This window comes from Strix aluco, chromosome 4 (assembly GCF_031877795.1).
Source record: "Strix aluco isolate bStrAlu1 chromosome 4, bStrAlu1.hap1, whole genome shotgun sequence".
NCBI lineage: Eukaryota > Metazoa > Chordata > Aves > Strigiformes > Strigidae > Strix > Strix aluco.
The window spans coordinates 120,701,117-120,726,056 of NC_133934.1; the positions used below are offsets into that span (position 1 = coordinate 120,701,117).

Here is a 24,940-nt window from a genome sequence, read left to right on the forward strand (position 1 = left end):
ATTTTTATAAAAAGTCAATCACTGCACTACGGAAGTTATGACATTAGCCTGAAACCCACATGTGGGTTAGTAATGGGAAGTAAATACATTTGTTCTGACTTAGCCTGTCATTGGCATACTGGGTTTTCAATAAGAATTTCATGAATGTAAAGCATAACCTATGTTGCGACGGAAGCTGAAAAAGCGGACAGTCACCTTGGTTTTGTTTTTACAAGCTAACATCCGTATGTTTATGGAGTAAGTCTGTAACTCAGTGAACTCTGTTGCTGGTTTCTAGTATGCCTAGTACAGTGAAATTCTTATACAGTATCAACAGAACATTTTGGTACCTAGCAGTTGGAAGTTAAAGAGCACATCATGTTAAAAAGCTTGTTACAATACCTGGTTTTTAAACGCTACCTGTACTCTTCATTCTGAAATTTTACATCTAGTTTGATCTATTTATTTCCTCCTGTCAGTCATGAAACAAAGTTAGAGCAATAAAATTGTGTAAAAGATGTCTTTAATATTCTCTCCAAGAAGCATTCTGCTGCAGCGCTTCGGTTGCAAACACTGCAAAGGAACCGTAAATAAAAAGCTCATTTCTACAGGAATTAGAGAAAACATGGGAGATACTCCCCTATATGGAGCATCTCATAAACCCACATTTGAGATCAAATAGAGTTCAAAAGACATGAACAAAAAGAATGTAATTGTTTATTACTCAGTCTCGGAGGATCCTGTCATAAAACGAACAGTCATCAAGAACAACTCTCTTCTGACCACTGCATCAGCCCCCAGAGAAAGGGGGAGGGAAAGAGCGGGGAAGGAAACGGAGAGAGATTCTGTCACAGAAGACAATCAAGGTTGTTTGCAGGGAAATGAAAGGTTTTATCTTCGATAAATAAGCGACGGTTGCACAAAAGAGGTGGCAGAAACCGAGGAGGGAGACCAGACCGCCTTCCCCTCAGAGGTGGCGAGGCCGGAATGAAGCTGCCGCCTGCACTCGCCCCACAACCGGCCGAAGGGCCGGAGCCGCCTGCCCCGGGACTGCTTAACCCTTCCCCACACCCGGGCGACGAAAAATCCGCGCTTGGCAGGGAAAAACCCAAACAAACAAACAAACACACACACACCCCGCACACCCACTCACGCAACCACAGAAACCCCCCCCCACGCACCACACCGGGCCTCGCCGGCCGATACCCGGACGGCGGTGAAACCCGCGCTGTCCGCTGCCCCCCGCCGAAACTGCCGCGGGCGCGAGAGGGCGCCGGGGGCCGGGGAAGGAGCCCCGTCAGGCGGAGGCGAGGGCAAAGCCCGGCGGGACGCGGCCCTCGACCTGTCACGGCCGGAGGGGGACGGCAGCCCCGCGCTGAGGAGGGCAGCGGCAGGAGACCGTGTGCCCCCCGGGAAGCCAGGGACGGTGGGGACCGGCAGCCCCACCCCCGGCGCGGAGCCCGACGGCGTCTCCGCAAGCACCGTCGCCCTCTGCCCCGGCTGGCAGGGGCACGGGTGGGGATGACGGCGGCGCCGCGCACTCCATCCGCCGCCGTCAGCCCCGCAGGAAAAGGCAAGGCGTCCCACCGCCCGGCAGAGCGGCGCCGGGCCGGGAAGGCGACGCCGCGAACTCAACCCCTTTCCACTCACCGGCATCATCTCCGCAGCCGTCCCCCAGCCAGCCCCGCCGAGGCTGCCGCCGCGCCGTGCCGGGCCTCTCCTGCCGCCGCCGCCGCCTCTCACCGGGGAGGACGCCGCGCTCGCCCTGGCGTCTGTGACAGGTGCCTCCCGCGCGCCTCGCTCCCCACAGCGGGCGGAAGGAAGAGGCGACGGCAGCGGCGGCCGGGCTCCCAGCCGTCCCCCTCCTCCTCCTCCTCCTCCTCCTCCTCTTCCTTCTCCTCCTCCTCAGCGCGACGGCGGCCTCCCAGCCCGCCCAGCCTTCCCGGCCTCCTTCCCTCGGCGCTTCCTGCTCCGCTCCGCCCGCGCCGCGCCGCGCAGCCAGGGGTTAACCACCGCCGCCGCCTCATTGGCCGAGGCGGGAAGAACCGGGGGCGGTGCGGGGCGCGCGCACGGCCCGCACGGGGAGGGGGGCGGGGCTGCGCGGGGGCGCGCCTCGGCGCTGCACGTGACCGCGGTGCGGGGCCGCGGCCGCCTCGCCCCCCGCTCCCCTGTCCCCAGTTCCGTGGTTCGCGTGGGCCCCGTCTCGCTGGTTTTTCTCGCGGCCCCGCTCCGCGCCCATTTTCCTCCTCCTCGTCCTCCCAGTGTTGCGCTGCCCTGGGCCGGGCTGGGCCCCCGGCGGGCGCTGTGGCCTCTGGGCAGGCTGCCCCGGGCCGCTTGCCCGCGGGCCCCGGCGCGGAGGAAACGGTAGCGGCCCCGGGCGCTTTCTGCCCCCGGAACGCAGGGCGGGCAGAGGCGGCTCGGCCCGGCTCGGCCCGGTTCCGCCGCTGCGCGGGAGCGCGGTCGCTGTAGCTGCGCGCTGGGGCGCGGGGGAGCGAGGGGCGACCCGCCGGGCGTGCGGGGACCTGGCGGGTGGGGGCCGGGAGGTGACACGGGGGTTGTTGGTCTCCCGCGGGAAGCCCCGGCCCGGGAGGTGAGGCCGGCGGTGCGCAGGGGAGGGCCCTTCCCACAGCTTGGCGTGGTCTCCCGAAACACGCCTCGGTGCAGCGCTGGTTTTGGGGCAAGAATAACATCATGTCTGGCGTCACCCTCGTTTTACCGTCCCTTCACCTGCGCGTTACTTGTGAAATCTGTCTGATACACAAAACTCCGCTTAGTATTAGGAGAGAAGGTCTTTCTGCCAGGACCCTGATGCCAGAGTCTATGAGATTCGGTCTGGTGTTTGAAAGGAAGGTTTGGTTTCTTCGTGTTCTGGTGTCTCATTCTGTAGAGCTACAACAGCAAGATGAAAGTTAACAGCTTGGAAGAAGTCAAGCTCAACTATAAGTCAAAACATCGCCATATGTTACTGCTGCAACACATGCAATGTAGACAAATTTCATATTGCTGTGAGTCTTAAATCCTAATCTACAAAATACATGGACCTACCCAGTGCTTCAACTGTGTCTGGAAATAGCTGGGTTCCAGTCTTCGTTACTTCGTTACTTTATTTGTAGAATGACTGATCTCAGCTAGGAGTAAAAAAAAAGTAACTTTGCAAGTTTTGGAGAGGAGCTTAGATACTGTTAGTGTAAATCTTTGAGGGTAAGTGATAATAGCATATTAATCTCAAATACCAACTTACATGTTAAATGTAACCCATTAATGCAAGATTCTATAACAGGTAATTGTGTAAATTAATATATACATGCCTAAGATTTCATTGCATATCATTGTCAGTGTATTTGCAGGCTCTGGTGTCAGCTTTGTGATACTGGTCAAAGCTGCTTCTTTCAATAAATTGGTCCTACAGGAAAAATCTATTAGCATCATAAGATAATTGTCAGTTTAAAATTATTTTGCAAGTACTATTTGGAGTGCTACTTGCTGACAATAACACTTATACTCGGTTTCTTGTGAACTGTGATTCTACCTCACACACACAGCTTTGGAAATAGGTAAGACTACTTCAGACCCAGTAGAGAACTCCAAGATCTACTCAGAATAATAGTCTTAACCCTGCAACTAGGCTGATCTGAAATGAAATGCTGTAACGTGCTCATAGTTACGTATCTTCAAAAAAAAGGAATTTGTCATCATCAAATTCATACTGAACTTTAGTGAACAAAAGAAGTGAATAGAAATTTACTCGTCCTCTTACTATTTGTGGTAAAATTTTAACAAGCAAATTGTGCACCTTTTGTCATGCTTGTTCTTTGAAAATTACAGTCTCCCATTAACCAGGTTACATTTTTTTTTGCCAGTGATCTTAAATGATAGTCTAACATTTCTTTGCAGGTACACCTTATAGCTGCCTTCTCTGTTTTCAGTGATTAATAGTAAAAACTAAAATACTATAAATATTACCTGTTACTTTTCCATTGCAACAGCAGGAATGCTGACAAAAGGAAAAGTGGGAGAACATAGTGTAGATAGTTGCTACTGGGAAGGAAGGCACTCCTCTGTGCAATGCCTCTGTTGGAATAATGGCCTCTAATATAAAAGTTTGTCGACCTTGTGTTGCTTTTGGCAGATGCAGGTTCAGCCAATGCAGCAACCAGGCAGACTGGATACTGTGGTCCAAGAGGAAATATCTTCCAAAGGTAGAGTACGTACTTTATATGTAAGTCTGTTCCTACTCCTATTTCTGCTTCCCTTGAAAAAAACCACTTGCCTCATCCCTTCCCACCTTCATTTTCCCATAGAAAAAAAAGATTTCCCAAAGAAAAAAACCCCAGTATTTACAAAACATAAGACTTAAAACTCAACCTGCAGTGTAATAAATTAATTAGCATCTTCTATCCCACAGAAGAATCTTTTTGGGAACCATTCTTTTAGCAGTCAAGGGACAGAACAGTCACTATAAAATCCTCTGATTCCAACTTATAACTATAAATGTTCTGTTTACTGTGAGCAGAATGGTCACTTGTAATAATGTAGAAATTTTTTTCCCCGTTGCCTATGCATTTCCAAACCAAATGACTGGTCCAGCTTTGTAGAAATTATGTTGCTTGGCCAAAGGGGCCAGTGATACTTACAAGTTAGTTGCCTGTCTTATCTAAGTGAGGTTGTGTGAAAGCAGTCATGATTTGGGGAATGCCTAAGAAGATAAGGTAAGAGAATTTGGTTATGGAAGCAGATAAAGCCAGAGATACACAACCCAAATTACTTTCTTCCAAATACATTGTCTCTGTGAGAGGTGCTCTAATTTTGTTGGCCTTTTTCTAAAGGAAAGGGTGTACTTACTTGTTGGTATAAGTATTAGAATGTTCAATACTTTTTATGTTCCTCTTGGTTCTTAAAAAAAACAGCAATACTATTTAACTTCACAAATTGAAGTCACTGTAGCTTAACAGACATTTATTCAACTTACAACATAAAAAATAATTACTGTTTATTAGTTATGGTATGGATAGTTTTTGAGATTTGTGCTGAGCTCGTGTTTAGCTAAAAATTGAAATTTGAAATGTATAAACTATCATTTTAGTGTTTTGATGAAATACTTAAAATTCATGGGCACATAGAGGAAAAAAAAAACCAAAATATGTTTTGTATTTAACCTAGATTTATTTAAAAAAAGGGATATTAACTGCAGCTGAGAAATTGGCAGGCCTCTTACTTGATCATGCAAAACGTTATTTTTAGGACAAGCAGAGATTCTCAAAGATAGAGGTGGAAGACTAATGAGATTTTCAGAAACACTCCTGATAAAGTTCCAATGTCTACTTAAGTATCTTCTAGCAAGATTTTAATATGTAGATGTTTTTCAAAGTTTTTAAAACTACCAGGTCTGAATCTCTCCTACTTCTTTATGCATAGACAAAAGGAGGAAAATGAGCTTTCCTACTTTCTCAAATACAAGTTTTCTTCAGTTTTGTATTAACTGTTAAGATGCTTTTCTGGAGCATAGGAAAATGTTTTCAGGCTTTGGAGATGTCACAGGAAAGTAAGTGTTTATTTTTAATTAATTTAACACTTTTTCTTTTCATGGGGTATTATTTTAACTAACAGGTACTCCTGTTTATATCCAGAAACAGTCTCAGAGGTCAAACATTTAGGGTGGGATCTATCTTATCCAACTTTAGTAATCTAGAAGTTAGACACGTAGTCTCAGTCAGTCATCTAAACTCTTTCTACAGATAAATTGGAATTGGGGGGAGGAGAGAGGCAGTTCTGCAGGCAATTCATTCCTTGCTGAGATACTCATCCCACTATCTAAATCTCTTGGTCTTTGAAGGTGCCTATCTCTCTATTGGTTTAAGATGGAGCCTGGATGACTAGCTCAGATTAAAGAGCAGACTTTTGGATGGCGACAGTTAGGATGGGTTTCCTCACAACTGGCAGAATAAAATCTCTAAAAAGTGAGTATGAGTGTTGGTTTTTTTTGTGTATGTGTGTTACCAAAAAAAAATGTATCCTGTCTAAATGAATGAGTGGATTACTTTATTACAGAATACAAGTCTCCTCTCAAAAATTACATTTTGCATTTGCTGTAATGCAGGAGGAACTGGTCATGAGTAAGTAAGCAATTTTAGAAGTTGAGTCACAAAGTACTTCTGACTTGCCAGGCAGTTACTGTGCAGGTGCAGTGCTGTGTAACAGATGATACAGACAAAAAGACTTCAGTATTTCAAGGAGAGTTTCACAGCAGGAAGCCTAAAATCTTTAGTGAAATAGTGTGTATATTTAAAGGAAAAGTATTTTAATTTGTTACTGTGGCCTTAAGTAACCTCTCATTCCAGAATCAAGCTGACTTCCTAAGGCTGCAACAATAAGGAATTCATACTGAACAATAGTCATATGCTGCCATGTTTGAATTCATATACAGCCAATGCATTTTAAACCCCACCAGACCTGTTCAGAGATAAACTATAAATAATAATATAAAGGAAACACTTTGATGTCTGTTTTGTATACAGTATTTGAGACACGTGAACAGGAGAAAGATACTTTTTCCTCACTACCTTGTAATATTCTAAAGTAATGTATGCTGGACTAGATGACTAATGTTCTAAAGTTTCCATAGCATAATCTACTCAGTGCATCATTCTGAAAAGGAGTGTAATAATTAAAGCAGGAGTGAAGCTATATGATCTGTATGTAGCATAGCTGTGTGCACTTCCTGGGGATTTGAGTGTCTGATACCTCATGTGCTTCAGCCTTGCATTTGGTGGATGAGAGATGCAATTTCTTTAAACAATAACATAAATTGTAGGCTTAATCCAATACACATGATGCAAAAGAGCATACTTAGTGGAGAATGCTGTGGCCACATCGGGAATGTGTTGCTATACACTCTCACAAATTTCTTACACTAAGAGGTATTGTTAACTTTTTATGTGGTAGCTACAGAAGATATACCTGTATAAAACAGATTACATGTCGTTTTTACAGATGGAAAATCTTTATCTGCTCTGTTGTAATTTATAATGATGAAACCATTAACTATATTTGAAGGGGTGAAGAAAACAAAAACTTAAATGTCCTGGCAGAGGTTCTCTCTGCTTGTACCTTTAGGCTTATAACCATTTGGGCTCTCAGGGTTTTTCTTTACAAAAATCTTTTTTTCTTAAATTTACAATATGCCCATGATGTGTGTAAGTATCTGTGACCAGTTAAGATGATGGGTTATTAGTTGAAACATTAATTAACGAGGGGAATGAGGAACAAGTTAATACGTCACTCTTTATTCCTTTCTTTATATGCCACTTTGTTTTGGGTGTACCACTTGGCTGAAGTTTGAGGGGAAAAATGATGGGTCATGTTTTAAGATTGAGTCCAGCCATTTCATTTGTTACTGTAAGTCTAAAATTGTTCTCAGGTATCTTAGCCATGATTCAGTGAGTCAAGTACTCAAGTGTTTTTAACAATATCTGTATGAAGTGATTTCAAATACTTCCTCTCTCAGCTAAAGGCCTAATGCACTATTCTGTGAGACATGATTAGTTTTTACCCCATGCTGCAAAAATGGTGGGCAGCTAATCATCAACTTTTCTATTAACCATCACTTTCTTGTTTAAGATGGGCAACTACTTTATTTACTGTAACTGAAAACAGTCTGCTTTCTTATGTTTACTGCTGGCTCAGATGCAGGTTTGTTTTCATGTTAAATTTGTATTGTTTCCATATTCAAACCCAGAAATTCCTAATTTGAAATGTGTGTCATGATCTCAAGTATTTTTTCCTTGGTTAGCTTACTTGAGGTAAGTAGATCTAATATGAAAAAATATGCAGAGGGTGTAATATAATGGAGCTCATGCTTCCTGCTTTTGTAGCTGGTAATGGCTGAACTTGAGGAATTGCAGCTTGGAAGGGGAGATAGGAAAGTCCTCTGCTGACTGGTCTGGGACATACTGGATGCTGTTTTTCAGCAGTTACCAAGGCAAGGGGATGTGCAAAGGAGGCTTGTAGAGAAAAACATGTCTCTGAGCAGAAGAATACTCACATATAGTAGGAGAAAATTATAAACCAAATTAAATGTGAATTTTTTTAAAAAATAGTAATCTGTTTTTACATAGTATTTAACTACGTTATTAAGACCACGCTACTGGAAAGAATATTCTTTACCTTTTTTGGTGTGTATTCATCACAGATTTTACAGATCAGAATACACAAGGTAGGTTTCCTCCAAAAATACCATAGAGAGTATTGAAGTATTGGTGTTTAAATAAAACACCATTACAGTTGTGAAACAGGATATGGTTATGATTTAAGATACACCTCTACAGAAAACATTTCTGCCCTCTCTATGTATCTCACACGTGTATATATAAAAACACCAGCACCTTAAGTGACCACTTCTGGGGCTTCTTGATCACCAAAAATTGTCAGAGCTTGGCTGTCTTCTATACAGGTGTATACAATTTATTGCGAATCAGAGTTTTTCCATCACAGACACTTTTTTAACAGTGCATTTTTATAGAAGAGCAGCTGCACTCCGGTAATCTGACCAGCAGATGTAATCTAAGACATTTGCAATGATGTTTTTTCCATGTGATAAACAAAACCAGTTTTTCTGCCTTACTGATGCTTAAGGTTCATCCTTTCTAACTATTTGTATAAATATTCCTTTTCCACGTAAAGTAATGGTGTTCTAGTCCTGGGAACATTAATGAGACAAGTTGATTTAGCCTCTGAGTGCCTTGGTTTGTAATCTTCCAGAAACATATTTCTGAATAATTTTTATTTTTATTGTTGTGACCCTACGACAAGGTTTATGGCAATTCTTAGTGGCATAAACAGAAGAATGTCAGCAGTAAAGGGAGATGAATTGTACAGGGCATTGGTGGAGCCCTATTGAAAATGATTCCGTGAAAAGCCCTAGAAATAGTGACAGCAGAAAATGTATCACTGGTATGTGTTTAGAATCTATTTTAGGTTGATTTATTCAAAGAAGATATAATAGGCAGCTGAACCTCAGAAGATTTGAAAGACTGGCAAGGAGTGTGTTCATCATGGAGGAGTATACACAATAATAACCTACTTGCTTGGGGATGATTAGATGCTACTTTAAAGGTTTGTCTATTGCTTATGTCTCACATTCAAAACCAGTATTTCTGTTCTATAAATGGACAAGCTACAGCACAAGGTAAAGTAACTTCAATCTTTTCTCTTTTTCTTCTAATTGCTATGTGAAAGTTCTACACAATTTTTTTTCTTGCTTCTGTTTCTGTCCTAGACAGGCCTGAGTACATGTTTCACTTACTAGCCTTAATTTAAAAAGAGGTGTGATAGTTGGCATTAATAAGAATACATAATTTGAAAGTAAAGATATTTTTGGCAAGATTCCTTTTCCAGTTGCGTTACTCCAAAAGAATTAACTAAATCAAAGCATGCTGAAAAGTATTTATGTTTACTGAAATGAGTCAGATGCTTTGTTAAAACTGGTATGACTCCAATTCTTACTGAAAGAAATGCTTTAAATTTTTGCTAATTATTTTAAAGAAGTGTCTTGAGGTCCTAACTGGGCTCAAAACAATTTTCAAGCTGTATGTGCTATGGTACATGGAATACAACTTAAGGAGTATAAGGAGAGAACTGTAATGTCAGGTATAAGAGAATTTAAATAAGGCTATTTTTCTGTACGAGTACACTAAATTAAAAGGTGTACCTGAAGCATCAAGAGTAGAGAGTCAATAATAGTGCTGCAAAAAAGTATAGCTTGACACTACTATATATATATCCTCAAGATAAATAATGGAGTTAATTATAGTGGAAAAGCTTTTGGTTAGACCCCAGAAAAAAAGGGTATCCTTCCATGTATTCTTGTCCAGTATCAAATGCCTGTTCACATTCTAATCCATTTTCTTAATCCCTCTTTTTTTCCTCTCATAATACTATGGCTCTATTAAGTTTAGTTGTTGCCATTTTGCTTGTTTATATAGAATTCCATATGAAGTATCTCACAATAGTTTCTACTTCATACCTAAAAAATTCCCCATTAATTACAGCAATTTTTAATATTATCAAAAGCATGCTAAACACAACAGGTTAAAACAAGAAATGAAGACTACAACTGATACTGCAGGAAAAATCTGTGTAGGCAGAAGCAGTCATCACAGATGGGATTCATTCAGTATACGGCTGTTAGTTCTACCACCCACATAATCCCTATTATCATTTCCTAGCAAACACACTTCATTAGCTCTGAAGAAATCTCTATTGTCTGTTCCAGCAGATAGCTGAAGTTACTGTTATGATACAGATATAAAACAGTTAAAGGTCACGTCAATTAAAAAAAGTTACTTTAGGTTTCTGAAGTTCATAGTAATTAAAAGTGCATTTTCATTTGACAACTGACAATATGACTTGAAGAACCACTACCAAATTTATCCTTTATTACTAAAAGTATTCTTCCTGCAAGTATTGAGCATTAGGATAGTGGTACAGTTGTTCTCCCTGTTCCCTACTTGTTTGTTCGTTTGTCCCAATTAATTAAGTGATACTATAAACTTGAGAAAGCAATGTGCTGTCACAGGAAGGAAGCAAGGTTCTGCCTTTTTGCTGAAGCACAAGCTGACACTTCTGATTTGTATACAGGGTGGAGTTCTGCATTCTTTGTATTCCTGTGAGTGTTGATGATAGTTCTTACAGGAGAGACAGTACTTTGATTATGGGCGTAGCTGGGTATGAGGAGGAAACTTGCATTAAATTATTGTAAGGGACACAGTGACTTAGGAAAGCCCGGTGAGGGAATGGGATGCTAGAAATTCTGATTCTTCTGCCCCTTTTCTGCAAAAAACCTCATGCTAGTGTGCTGTAAGGCAAGTTACAAAGCAGCTTTGCTGTAAACGAGATCAGAAGATGGACCCACAATAAAACCAAAAAAAACCCCGAGTGCTTGTTTTTTTAGAGGGGAAAAAACCCTAAAATTATGAAAAATTGCCTGATCAGATTTACAGATAGTTGTATCAGCGCAACTATGAAAAGTAAGGCGCTGTGGTATAAGGGTGGAAACTCCACAAGCTGGTGTAGCTGCCAGAGTACTCATATTGTTAAACCACAATCAAAGACATCATAGTATCCTTAGCAGAATTTAATTAAAACTTCCAAATACTCCATTCTTGTGGTGGTCAGTTCATTCTGAGTTACAGTAATTGTTTCCAAGTAGCTTGCCTGCAGCAGTGAAGTAGACTACAGGAATTTCTTGTTTACAAGTTCTTCATAAATTACCAAATCAGAGTCACATGGCTTTATATTCTTAAAGAGAATATTAGCTGCTAAGTGTTAGTTGCTAAAGGTCATGGAATTATAGTATGAAGCACTTGCTGTTCAAGCACTATCTTGTCACTTCTTGTTCCTCCATTTACCGAATTGTTAACCAACATATTTAATGCCTCAGGGGATCTCCATCTTACTATTCTTTCATTTCTAGTAGCTTTACAGATTTCCATGAATGAAACAATAGAGATTTCACACACTGATTTCCTCAGTTTCATTTCAGCCATCTGGTGGTGATGTCACATATAATCACCTGTGTCTAACAAGCACCTGATAGTTTTCCTTCCTTGAGGACTGAGTACAATACACACGTACATACCAGCTCTGTATCAGGATCTATTTGTACCACAAACTGGTTTGCTATCATGATTCAGATAAATGAGACTAGTTCAGCTGTTTTAGATACTTTAGATAATTTCCTGCAACTTTACTCATCCTCCCAATTAACATGAATACACATTTGGGGTTTTGTCCAAGTTAACCATTAAGGAGGTTAACTAGGTTGGGCCCTGTGACTAATGTTTCCTTAGCCCTGACTGTATTTTGCTGCTCCCCTGGACTATTCCATAATACTTGATTAGCATACAGGGGATACTCTGAGATTTCTAATTGTAGGACAGCAGTTGAAAATGTTCTAGAATCTCAGAGCTCCACAATGAGAAATCCTGGCCCAGCATGGAGAGGCAAATAATAGAAGTAATCTCAGAAGACCACATCTTGCATTAGCATTGTCATTATTCATACAGCTCCCTATTGCAGAGCTTTCCTGTTCTGTATTGATTTGAAAAGAGAATTACCAATGCCACAGCAAAACTTGGTCAAGATGGCACTGCAGTAACTGAATAGGAGTTTGTATAGGAGTTTGTTGTTCCATTAACATTGCAAAGGTAGTAAACGGTCACTCTTTATTGTTGCCTATGCCTTATCACAGGCAGGAAATGAAAAATGCAGTTGCTGAACTATTTTACTACAAAAGTTTAAATGTAATTCTCTTGTTTTAGAAATGTCAGCAATATAAAGAGGCAGCAGCTAAATGGAGACAGCGTGATCCATCAATGAGCAGTAAACATTTCCCCCACCAGTGTTTAATTATGAATCATGATGTATATTACCTCCATGGATTAAAGTCCTGATCTTAGTCATTTGCATAGAAAATGGGTTTGTTCAGGAGCTGAGGCTTGTCTATATAGACGCTTACCTGGAACATGAAAACCTTTTTAAGTTAGCTTTAGAAATCACCTTCCCTAAATTAGGAAAAAAGGCACATACTCTAAAATAAGTATTCCCTTCAAGGGTACTCCTTTGCAATGCTTCTCTACCTAGGGTTACACACCAGATGCCACTGCTGCAAAGAAAACTGGTTATTCCTTCCACACCTCACTGTAAATAAGAAATGGCACTTACAACACCTTAGCTAACTTTCCTCTATTGTTGCTTATACTACCTGGTATGCTTCAGCATAGAGAAGCAGAAAGTATATATAGTACTACAGGTGTTACACATTATGGGTGTGTTGATTTCCGCTTTGGAGTCAAGCCACTGACTAAAAGTTAATTTCTTCCTTCTGTATCCTACTCAAGAAATAAAAAAAATCTATTAAACGTAAATACCAGTTTTACTTGCCTTTTATAGAGATTTGTGTGTTAAGTAAGAATCAGAAACAGGAAGGAATATTCTGCAACCTTCACAGAAATTTCCAACAGATGCACTAATGGAAGAACCAGTTGCTACAGATAGCATTATTTCAGTAGAAAGTGTAGTTTTCATAACTGAGACATAGCTGCCCATATGTAGTTTCTTTCCCTACTAGAAAATCAAGCAAGTCAGATATCAAGAAGCATTAAGAGTTTTAGTAGGTTAAGTTTACCTAAAAGTGCAGTTAACAGTGCTCCAAGGGCAGGTTAGCAGAAGCTCCTCTTGTTTTCAATTAACATCTAGGAGATCAGACAGCATGCTGATGTAGCTCTGTCCCAGTGTACTAGGTTCTAGCTAAGGTGAAGCAAATCCTGCAGTGATTAATGTTTTTTCCCTACTTGTTTTCCTTAGCTCTGTAATTGAAAATTGCTAAACCAGGTCATTTGAAGTATGTGTAGTATCTTAGGAACTATAAACTACTGATCATAAATTTGCATTACAAATGCATGTATAGCTCTTCACCTGGCATAAATTTTAAATCTGAACCACTTATTAACTATACCACAACACTGACTCACCCTGTAATCACCACTGGCCTAATATCTGTTCATTTGAAGCTCCATTTTCTTCTAGTTTTTATTCTCTGTTCCCTTCTTCTGGATGCTTTTGGTTTTATGTAAAGAAAGAAATAGTGAGTTCTTTCTACTTCTCATTCTTCTGCAGTGAGGAAACACTGAAAAACCCATACAAAAATGATAATGAAAGTGATGAAAGAACCAGCTAAAAGGTATCACAGGAAGATGCAACAACAAGGAAAACTCTGGAAGGTGGAAGAAATGTCAAGAATGCATGAAAGACAGATGTCACCATTTCAAATTGAGTAATGCAATACCTGCCTTTTTTAAAAAAGCTTTCAGAGAAATATGACTGGTAATATTACTCTACTTACAGTAGGTACAGCTATTAAGCTTAACCAGAAGTATAGATTTTGAAAAAATTAAAGGCAACACATTGTTTGGAATGCTTGCCATCAGCAGGTAAGGTTATCAAGCTCCTCAGTACTCAAATACAAAATATTTAAGTTATGGCCAGATACTGTAGTCAGAGAGATTGAAAAGCAAAATTTTAATCAAGCTGAAAGATTTAAGATGTTTCAGTGAAGTAGTTAAAAAGATGTACTTAAGCATTAAGTCATTAAAATTACCTAAGCCTCTTAATCTTCTCAAAAGCAGATTAGGCTAAAATTAAACAAAACATGACATGAAGTCCAATTTTGGTTTTATACACTATGTATCCTTGGTACAGAATTCAGCATGTACAGTTCTGAAAACTGTTTTTTTTTTTTAAGATAGAGTAGGTTCCTAGAGTCTCCAGAAAATAATACTAGCTATGGAGTTACTTTAACAGCTATCTGCAAAACCCAGTAATGACCCATCCTAGTAATACATATATTACATCTAAATTTTCAGGAAAAAGGAAAACTTTTAAAGTCAGTTAAATGTTTGTCTATGCTCATAATACCTGCTGCCACAGTGCATGATTTCATTATTCCCTTTAAATTCTGAGATTTTCATAAGCTCAAATAGAAGATGAGGGCCCATGTAGTAATAATTTTCTCATACAATTTGGGCATGTTATTACTTACTCCATTGCAAAATTTGTGACTAAAGGAAGAGCCTTTCAGAATAATTCCTTAGCTCTACTGAATATGAAGGACAAAAAAAAAAATAGTTGCCAATAATGTACTTTTTAAAAACCTCTGTAAACATTTTGCATGGTGTTTTAATAACAGTACAGCTTTTGCTTTTAAACCTTGCAGAACTAAAAACTCTTTAAAGAAAATGTAAGGTTTTAAAAAGAACTTGTTGTACCCTTAATTATTGCACGACAATTTGACAAAAAGCTGAGAATTAAGTTCTCAAACTTGGCATACTATTAAATGACATTTTAAAAGTAAATGGAGTATTTCAGAAGTTCTAGCCAAAAAAGGTATTAGAAAAGAGGCTTAATACTATTGTAACAAATGTTGGCCAATTCTATTAAGAAGTTTAGTTACAGAAATTTGGTCTTTTTCAAAGTACTATTGAACGAGTTTAACATGGATCTTGGAAGAACTGTAGAAAACAAAAAATGCTTATTCTAAAAATTAGGTTAACATGCTCCAGCATACTTTGTCCAACATGTTTAATTCCTTGTTACTCAATGGATTTATTCTTCCTGTAATTACAGCAGATGGATCAAGTACAGTTTTAGAATTCAATTCCCTATGGTTGTAACTTGCTTCATTTACAGTAAAGATGACGAACCACCAAGCGCATGCTCCAGGAAGAGAAGAGGTCTTTAATGATGGCCAGCACCAGAGGACTCTGAAACAAAAACATGATTTAGACTGTTCAAACAGTAGAGCAAATCAATTCAGCAATGTAGTTCAGAACCTAGAACAGACAACTGTATCCACACCTGAGCACAAGAACTGGCAGATTCAACTGCTCTGTCAAATAAAACAAAATCCTCAAACTATGTACATAAACTTGGCCAATAGTAAAAATCCTCTTTTGCAAGTTTTACAGCACTCTTACATGCAAGCATCCATTCTTCCTCGGTTTTGGTACGGTTCTGTCTAAAGTTTATATATGCTATTATCCTTAAGTCTACTGGACAGTATTTTCATTAATTACACATTTAAAAATGTGTTTGCATATACAAATTCAACTGGGAGCAAATGGTATCTATCATAGTGCAGAAAATTAACTGAGATAGAGCAGCTCATGAAAATTTAAAATTCCAATGTGATGTCAGAAGCTGTCCATAAATATCGAAACACTACTTTATAGAAGATATAAAAATACAAATTCAAAATACAAGTTTAAACTTCTTAAGTTTCTTGACAGCTGCAACAGCAGCTACACTTCAGATCATGCTGATTTAAGTAATTCCATTAAGTAGTTGTTACTGTTATTTAAAAGAATTCCTCCCTGCCCAATCAAGGCATACAACTTCCATTCTACTCCAAAAGCCTATGCAAAGGACAATTTAAGACCAAGGTAGCATCTGTGCAGATTCACAGATGTTTCTAACCATCAATATAACCAAAACTACACGTTTTGAAGTGGTCTTTAAACATTTTCTAAATCCATAATGTAAACCCCACACTTAAGTAAAACATGCTGAGCTGATTTTTACTGCATTCTTTTAAAAAATACAACAGGGTATTAGATATTTAATACTTACTATCTGCCACTGCTTTTTTGCCTGGAAAAAAAGAAAAAAACAAGCTGAACAATGACAGTTTAAAAAAATATTTCCTCTTTATTTTTTGCAGATAAACTTCAATTAGATTATACTACTTATGATTTGCCAATTTAGCTTGAACAAGATTTAAAAAGTGTACAACATGTACATGTCAGTAAATGCTACTACATTGATTTTTTAAAAGTTGTTTGCTTTTAATTAACCAAGACTCCATGCATTTAGAAATTGTAGCCATGAAGACTCCTACTGTAATTCAAAAGAAACTTATACAGAATGGTAGTATTTTACATAATATATGGCTATATATACACACACCATATGCAAGTAAACTGAAGTGTTAAGAATATAGTTTGCTTTAAAATTTTCTTTTGTAAATAGCTTATTTTACATTCCCACTGTAATTATTCTCCTAAAATACTGATTCACAGTGATCAGACAAAAATACATGGAAAAAATTCTTCATAAGACTGTCATAAGAGGTTGTGCAATCTCCACCCTTGGAAATATTCATTTGAATTATGAATAAGGCCATGAGCAACCTGATCTAACTTTGATCTAACTACTTTTAAGCAACGGTTTGGACCAGGTGAGCTCAAGAGGTCCCTTCCAATCTAAGTTATTCTACAACATGCTCTTCTATAAACATATGTATTATTTGCAAAACTGTTCCCCAAACTGTGGAAAGGGCTACAGCTATTAAAAGCTATTTTCACTTTAAAATAATGCTTAGCATACAGTTGCCCCATATCAAGGTTTTGGCCCTCAAAACCTTACACCACCACATCTATTATCTAAATTATAAATGAAAATAAAAGTAGCATGACACAAACTTGAAGCAGTCTGCGAATTTTGAATTGTCCTTGAAATTATAGAAGTTAAAGCAAAAGTTAACTATTTGTTTTCTCTCTGTCTGTTCAACTACTTATATTTACTTAAGCTTGTAAGTGTAGTGTAACAGTTTTGGACATGCAACAAGTTATCTGACAAAGCTAGAGAGATGTTGGGGTAACATCATTTAGCTGTTCCCACAGCAAGGGGTTCCTTTCCCTGTCAACTCTGTCTACAGTTTGTAACATTTCGTTGTTCGTGACAGCTCATAAAGGGTTTGACTTGGAGTTTTTTCAGCATAGTCTAAATTGAAGAACAGGACCTTTAGGACACCATAATCTGTTGCACTGTTCTGCTTTGAGGGACCCGGCCCACTATTATTTTTACATTAGATGTTCTCTTTCTTCCTCTGAGAAAGTGATCCAATATCACCAAGTAACACACATTTTAATGTTCAGTGATGTACCTCACATTTTGAGGTGTATCAGCCCAAAATAAACTAAGTGCTTTAACTTCCACAAGTTCACATGGGAAAACCTTTTAAGAACTGTATTTTTTTTGCACATCTTGTGCAAAAACTCAAAAACATAAGGATTCTTAAAAAACTTCTAATCAAAGTAAGTTCTGGTTCAGAACAGTCTTACATTCCTCTTCAGGACAAATCTACAGGAGAAGCCTCTGTCTATACTTGCAAGTTAGATGTGTGTTTTTAAAACCAATTCCTGTGTTACCTAATCTTCATAATATAGGCACAGTTACACTGGTATTTGAGTATTTTTGTTAGTGCAACCGTCTACACTGAGAATGTTAAAACTGGCCTTAAGTAAGAGTGTTAATTTCTTATTTGTTGGATATTTTCAATGACTGATTTCTAGTTGTTAAGGATATTTGCACCTATAGACCTTATCAAGTAACAGCTAATGAAGACTATAATGTGTAACTTACCACCATATGAAATTTTGTAGTAGACATAAGCTGTTATTGCTACACCAACCCATATTTCTTGATACACGGTAGTGAAGTATAATTTCATGGCTCTCAATGACTTTGGAAGCATGGTCTGCACCATCTGAAAATTATAATAAGTTTTGCCATGGTGAGTTTTGCAACTGTATTCTTACTATATATGCACATATATATATTTATGTATATACATACTCCTAATATATATCAACAGCAGTTTACAGGTTAGAAAAAAATCCCCAAACATGCAAAAGTACTCATTCCGAAGCAAAACAATGAAAATTCAGAGTTAAGGTTACAATTTGTGGGCTAAGACAATAAACAATAATAAATTACAGCTGATTAAAGGGTCCAAAGATGACTCAATAGAGCATTTACAGAGTAGCAATAGGTAGGCTCCTCTCTCCCTATCAGTGACAGCTTTTTTTAATGTTTTCAGATTGTCTCAGGAGGAAAGCCTTGTTCCAGACAAGCTAGAGAAGCTCCTTCCTTGCACTACCAAGTTAGTTTCCCTCCCTCCCCCAAAGGTAAGGCGTCTCTCCCAACATGGTAATTTCTACTCTAAATAGCAAAATAAATGATGTTAAGCTACTGAATTAATGTCATGAATATTTTAATTCCAAAATATGCCCCAAGAGCAAGAAGCGTATCAGTGCTTTTTTCCTTTCTTTGCAGCTTTGTTAAACAAACAGAAAACTGTAAGATGTTTTAAAATAAAGCTTACCCTAACTCCCACACAACACGTTAGTACGCATTTGCACTACACTGCACTGCAATACTACATATTCTACTGTCTTAGATTCAGCACTTCACCCCAGTAAAGTCACTACTTACTACAACCCAATAAAGTCAGCTATTTACACATCTGGACAGTATATGGCAAACCAGAGTCCCAGGAAAGAAAAGCAGATTTAAACTTCTATGAGGTAATGCTTACTTACTTATTTGCCATTACTAAATGTAAAGCACCCTTTGGCAAGAATCAAAGGGAAAGAGATGCAAGGGTAGCCAATGTCAAAACTGGAAAAATCTAGGTGCTGCTTAAAGAATGAAAGCGTTTTTATGGTAATTAATGTATAATTGTAGACAAACCCACACTTATCTTTATGGACAGACATTTCAATCAAATTATTGTGGAAAATTTCCTGAAACTATTGTGCTTTCACCAATAATATTAAGAACACTGCACCTCCCCCAAAATTTCCACTATTTGTAGTTCCCGAGGAACAGTGCCATAATAATAATCATTCTGCTATAGCAAAATATCAAGACATATTAACAACGAGAATGAATAGAAAGGAAAGGATTTTCCCACCACTAGAAGACACAGAGATCAAGCAATGCTATTTCAAACACCCTGCTAAAAGGCGCAGAGACCTTTCCCCAAGGCCTCGGTGGGTGCGACGTCGTTCAGGCCATTTTTCTGAAACCTATCCGGAACAACAGAATCTGTTTTCTCATTGATCTCCCCGCCATGACCCCACGGCAGTCCCGGGAACTTGCCGCCCGCCCAGGACCTGCCCCACCGGCCCTTCCGCACGGGGACGGGGGGAACGCGTAACGGCAGAGTTCGAGCGCCGCTGGCCGCGCCTCCTCACCCCCGCTCCTTTCCCAGGCTGAACCACAGCTGCCTCCCTGAGACAGCCCTCAGCGAGTCCCAACAACAACAGACAAGGCCTCGCCTGGGCCGAAACCCACCGTTAGAGCTGGGAGCGCGCGAGCTGCGAGCGAAGGTCACCGAGCGGGGACGGCCTCCGCTACCGCCGCGGGGGATGCTGGGAAAGGACGCGCCAACGAGCGAAGTCGTCGGACCAAGAGAGGCGCCGCCACCGCGCAGCGCCCCCTACGGCTGCGGAGGATGAGCGCGCCCTGCGCGCCCCGGCTGCGACCGGCCAGGCCGAGCTCCGCGCCTCGCTGCCGCTCCTCGTGCCCTCTGTGCGCGGGGCAAGCAGCCTCCTCAGCCTGTCAGTCCCGTCACGTCCCTGCGCTCCCCCGGCCGCTCCAGGGCTTTGCCTGGCCCTCACAGAGGTCATGTCGCTGTAGAAATCCACACGCAGTCCCAGGCTCCCTCTCACCAACAGTGTTTTTGCCTGCTCTCCGCCTCACTCCTGCTTTCTGAGAAGGGAGCACAGCAAGTGTCCTGTGCAAGGACAATGCCGGGAAGGGCTCGTCCTGAGTCTTTATGTAGCGCGTCACTTAAAGAACAGCTTGTCCTGGAGGAGCGGGGGGCACCCGCTGGGTCAGATTCAGGCGGGCTGAGGCATCTACATGCCTGTGGGCCACTTCCTCCAGGGGACGGGAAGGACAGGGCGACTGGGATTCCAGGGCAGCTCTTGGCCATTGTTCTGCGGGTGTGAGGGGGAAACCGGCTGCTCCACGCCTCCCGTGGCTGAGAGGGGAGAGCGCCTTATCCTGAGAGGAGCCCAGGACGCAGGGGGCGGGCTGCGCGCCCCACTTCGCCGCCCCGGAGCCCCCTCGGCCGGGACGCCAGAACGAGGCGCCTTCCCGCCGGGTCACGTGCTGGGGGCGGGGCCGGGAAGGAGACGCGTGGCGGGAGCCGAGGCGATTGCCGCGAGCCGCGTGGCGGTAGGCGCCGCCATCATGCTGCGGCAGCTCACAGCGGAGCGGAGCAGCGACGGGCACACCTTCGGCAAAGCCGTCACCGCCGCCAAGGTCTTGGGCGAGCAGCCGCAGGCCAGGGCCCTGCAAAGTCCGCCCCCCCGCCCCCTTGCCGCACGGGAACCATTAGCAGCTGCGGGGTGAGTGGGGGACACTCTGCCTCTACGCTTGGCGGCCGGGAGACGCTCCTTGCGCCCGGGGTGAAGCCGTCAGTGCAGGCACCGGTGGCTTCTCATCCTGTGTGTCTGTGGGTGCCCATGGCCCGGGCGTGCCGGGCGTTTCCCCCGGGTCTGGACTGCCTCCTCAGGCTCGAGGGGGCCTGTGCTGGTGCGGTTGTTGGGTTCCAGCCTAACACCCTCGAAATGCTTGTGGCTGCAGTCCAGGTGTGGATAGGTGTGGGTATTGTGTGTGTAATACTTCAGTTATTTTCTGATTTGTAACTTACCTCTATTGTCTTGATCATCACTAGAGATCCTGCCCGTGGGATTTGCTTTCTATAAAGTTCATTAGCGTTGGTGTGCAGTTGTGGCAAGTGCTGTTGGAAAAACTGTGGAACAGTGTTAGAAAACACCTGGTTTATTCTAATTCAGGTGTGTAGCTTAGGAATTCTGGCAGTGGCAAGTGGCAAATAAAATGGGATTCAGGAGTCAATTTACTTGTTTGTTAGGGAATTCACAGAGTATCTTTTTATCCATTTCACTATTAAATCAATGAGCAACACTGATTATTTGGGCTGATCTTTTTTTTCCCCTCATAGTCCCTTAACAGTATTGCTGGTTTTTCTCATGTTGTTTTCAGTGACTGATCCTTGAATGTCAAGTAATTATTTTACAGTACATAAATTATTTGACCAGTAGTTTCATATGTTATTTGTAACTAAGCGCTTTTCATTTATACCAAAGTTTGTAAATAAATAAATTTAGTAAGTGGGTGTTACTTACCCTATACCTTTGGTAGGTTTAATTTGTTACTTATGCTACAAATTTGTGAAAAACTGACTTATTTCTTATCTCTTCTTCTTTCTTCTTCTAATTTTCTTATCCAGATACTTATTGAGATACTGTGATCTCACTTAGAGCAGATGTTCTTGGTTATTTTCAAACTGAATCTTTCTGTTTGCTTCCCTGTAGGAACTTCTGTTTTCTCTGAGCAGCAGTTAACAGTCTGTTTTCCAGAATCAACTGCCTATGCGTTTTATAACTAAACCATGTATGTTCGTTGCTCTTGTGACTTATCTGAAGCATTTAAGTTAACAGGGTAAAGCTAGTTCAAGGTATACTGGCATGTATACCTTGTTGCTTTATTCTCAGATGGCAGAGTTTACAGCTGAGGAAAAGAACTGTATGTATATTTACATAGCAGCTGGGTACATTTGTTTTTCACTAGTGTCTGGATATTGAAAACAAAAAATACTTTCCCCTGGATGCTGCCTAAACTGGAAGGTGTTGAGGCAGTGCACAGTAATCTTAGTAATTAGATTAGGTTTGGATAGTGTATCTGTGGTCACTATAGAAAAGTGTTTTGTATGCACTTCCATATACTAAAGTCTTTTTCAAAATTAGCTGGAGGTACAGTCTAGAGCGAGCGTCTTTTATTTCCCTGTATGATGTACAGCAGTATGGGGCACTGTGTTTCAGGAACTCTCTTAAAGGGTGCACGTTGTTTTCTGAGAAAGAATGAACCTCTTGCCTAACATCTTAACAGCATATATTCTGACAGTTCAGCAGAGTCTGTCTTTGCTTCAAGGAAAGGACAAAACCGGCACATCAAAATATCTATCCCCTCTCATCCTTTAATGTAAAAGTGCTGCCATTAGCAAGCTCTTGACTGAGAGCTCCTGGTTTTTATGCAAGTAGTTACAATTTTTCAGATGTGACCAGACAGAATTTTACAGTTTTTTAAGGTTATTTACTGTGAATGTAATTTCTAAACCCAGTATGTACGAGATGTCTGGGACTTCTCAGTGTTTATTTAGGTGCCAGTAACATTTCTGTAGTACTAGGGAAGGGTTTGAGAAGAGGCTCTTGAACCCATCTGAGCACTAAGCCACCAAAATTTACTACACAAGAGAAATTAGGAAGATTCATCAAACCTTGCGTGCCTAGGCAGGGGCAAATCTTTATCTTTGGTTAGACAGATATCCCTTTCCAGTCAAAAGCCTTAGCAGATAACATAATTGTTGCATTTGACAGTTGTGTTGGCAGAGAGAAGTTACTTTTACAGTTTTTTCTTTTTTTCTTTCCCATCTGAAAAAAAGAGAGAGGGGATATACATCCTAAAAGCCATTTATGTAAGTGTGAACAGAATTTCTCATCATTAAGCATGTATAAAATCTTTAAGCATAGATGATAGGTGCATGTGTATGCTGCTGTAAAATGAAAACCTGTATAAGAAGGTGTGTTTGCTTAGCTGTGTTTTGTTTCCATATACACTTCTGTTTCACAGTTACGGGAATGTGCTTACATTTAGAGAGTTTTTGCAAAAGGTGAATCTTGAGAAGGCTTAGATTCAAGTAGGAAATGATTAGATTTTATTCACTGTCTTCTTAAGAAACAGTTTGAAGAGCTGAAAACAAAAGAATTTCCTTTTGTTGAGACTGCTTGTAGCATAATAGTCCATTACTATTTCCTTCAAAACTCTTAGTTTCTTTCTTGGGAAAATCAAAACCAAAATAATTTCAAATTTTTATTTATATTTATTTCAAGCTTTTTCATGGAGACTGTCTTCCTACTTGTTTTGTCTAAGTTTATATGTAAGAATGTGTAAGATTACTACCAAATTAGTAACTGTAATAACAGGTGTGTTACTACACACAAGTGTGTGTAATAACTAATATTTTACAAAAATGTTACTGAGATTGTCTAATGGGATGTAAACGCATCATGTCTCCCTTAAAAAGAGGTGTAGAATGTGTTCTCTTCCTTTACCAATGATGCCTCATTTTCCAAGGCTTTTAAGAGTATCTTGTTATCTGAATTACCTCTAGAATAGCCGTATTAGTAATTGAGTTTGTTAGGGAAAGAGAATAGTTCTCAGAAATTGTGGCTGGAATCCTGATCCTTAAATAGGTCGTTGATTAACTTTTTAATTCCTCTGTTTATGTTTAACCAAATGAAAAGAAATTTAGATCATTAAATCCTTCCTTGTTATCAAAACAGTTGTGGCTCACATTAAAACACTGAAGCGTGGAAAAGGTGGTTATTCTCTGTCTTTGATTTCTTGCATTTCATAGGTGTAGCTTTCATGGAGTTAGCCCTTTTTTATAACCAGCTAATTTGGCTGAAAACATTGCACACTGTTTGTTCTGCCTGACACCTGTGCATGTGGGAGACATGGCTGCCCTTTGAAATTGTTACCACTCACCTTTCTGTCACTAGAGTGGTTTGTGTCAGCTGCCTGCCTATGTCAGAAATACCAGCTGGGTTAGTGTAAGGAAGTATAGTGCCAGATCACCTTGTGCAAATCATGATCACCTTGTGCAAATCATGCAGGTCTGTAAGGGACTGTGTTAGCCGTTTTGTCTCGACATTGCTGTTACACCATTACCTCCGCTCCGAGCTGCAGGGTCATGTAAGATGGCAGCTGTCTGTCTCAGCACCACACCATTTCATAGACCGGGCCTCGATGTCCTGTTGCTGGGAGGACAAAATCTGCCAGGAGCTGGAAAAGCTGTATGTGCGTGCAGGGCCGGGGGACGAGGGCGATGTGCGGAAGCTGAAGGCGTCAATGGCCGACCCCACCTCAGTGCGACCACTGTGGACATCTGGGCATGCGCACGTGGGAGAACATGGGGCAAATGAGCTCTGTGGCAACGAGCGAACTAGTGGTGGAGACGGTATAAAAGGAGCTGCGTGCTCGTCTCTGCTGTAGTTTTTCGTTTGCCTTTTCTCTATCGCCTGTCGAAGCTTCTTGCCTGTGGTAGTTTTTTGCTTGCCTTCGCTGTATCGCTCCCCGAAGCTCTCGCCTGCCGCAGCTGTTTGCTTGCTTGCTTTCTCCCCATCACTTGCACCGGAACTGGATCAACGGAACGCCACTAGACTTGTGGTGGTGGTAACTAGTATTGCTGCATCTCTTTTGTTTGCCTGCTTAGGTGTTCTGACTTTTCCTTTCTTCTTCCTCTGCCCTATCGCTATTATCAGTTATTTCGTTAAATAAAGCTTACAAGGTTTGTGCGGCATCTGACCGTCTTAATCCCACTCTTGGGATTGTTTAAGACCCTCTCCGATACTGGATCGGGACAAGGCCATAAATAAAAAGTGCTTAAAGTTGAGTTCTCAGTAATCTTAAGCAGAGAAACGTTGACTGGCCCACAGCCATGTTACTACTATCTGTAAGTGCAAGCTAAATT

General features: G+C 41.0%; 3 protein-coding genes across 4 annotated transcripts in view; 1 reads left to right on the forward strand and 2 right to left on the reverse strand.

The window, feature by feature from the left end:
* The window catches only part of PPP1R13B (protein phosphatase 1 regulatory subunit 13B), a 70,043-nt gene extending 68,117 nt beyond the window's left edge, over positions 1 to 1,926 (reverse strand). The window contains exon 1 of the mRNA XM_074825218.1: positions 1,630 to 1,926. Coding sequence (XP_074681319.1) covers positions 1,630 to 1,638 — 9 coding nt within the window. The 5' untranslated portion in view covers positions 1,639 to 1,926. The remainder of the gene's footprint in view (positions 1 to 1,629) is intronic.
* Positions 1,927 to 15,097: 13,171 nt separating this feature from the next.
* On the reverse strand, positions 15,098 to 19,810 carry ATP5MJ (ATP synthase membrane subunit j). 2 transcript variants are annotated; one of them, XM_074825254.1, is made up of 4 exons: positions 19,672 to 19,810; positions 17,956 to 18,079; positions 16,162 to 16,182; positions 15,098 to 15,296 (listed from the first exon to the last, which is right to left on the reverse strand). In XM_074825254.1, exons 2-4 carry the CDS (start codon positions 18,077 to 18,079, stop codon positions 15,271 to 15,273), a joined length of 171 nt encoding a protein of 56 aa, XP_074681355.1. In that variant the 5' UTR covers positions 19,672 to 19,810; the 3' UTR covers positions 15,098 to 15,270. The 2 variants fall into 2 exon arrangements, with proteins under 2 accessions (XP_074681355.1, XP_074681356.1); XM_074825255.1 differs by lacking the exon at positions 19,672 to 19,810 and adding an exon at positions 19,330 to 19,377.
* Positions 19,811 to 20,563: 753 nt separating this feature from the next.
* Positions 20,564 to 24,940, forward strand: part of TDRD9 (tudor domain containing 9) — an 89,914-nt gene continuing 85,537 nt past the window's right edge. The window contains exon 1 of the mRNA XM_074825260.1: positions 20,564 to 20,732. Coding sequence (XP_074681361.1) covers positions 20,575 to 20,732 — 158 coding nt within the window. The 5' untranslated portion in view covers positions 20,564 to 20,574. The remainder of the gene's footprint in view (positions 20,733 to 24,940) is intronic.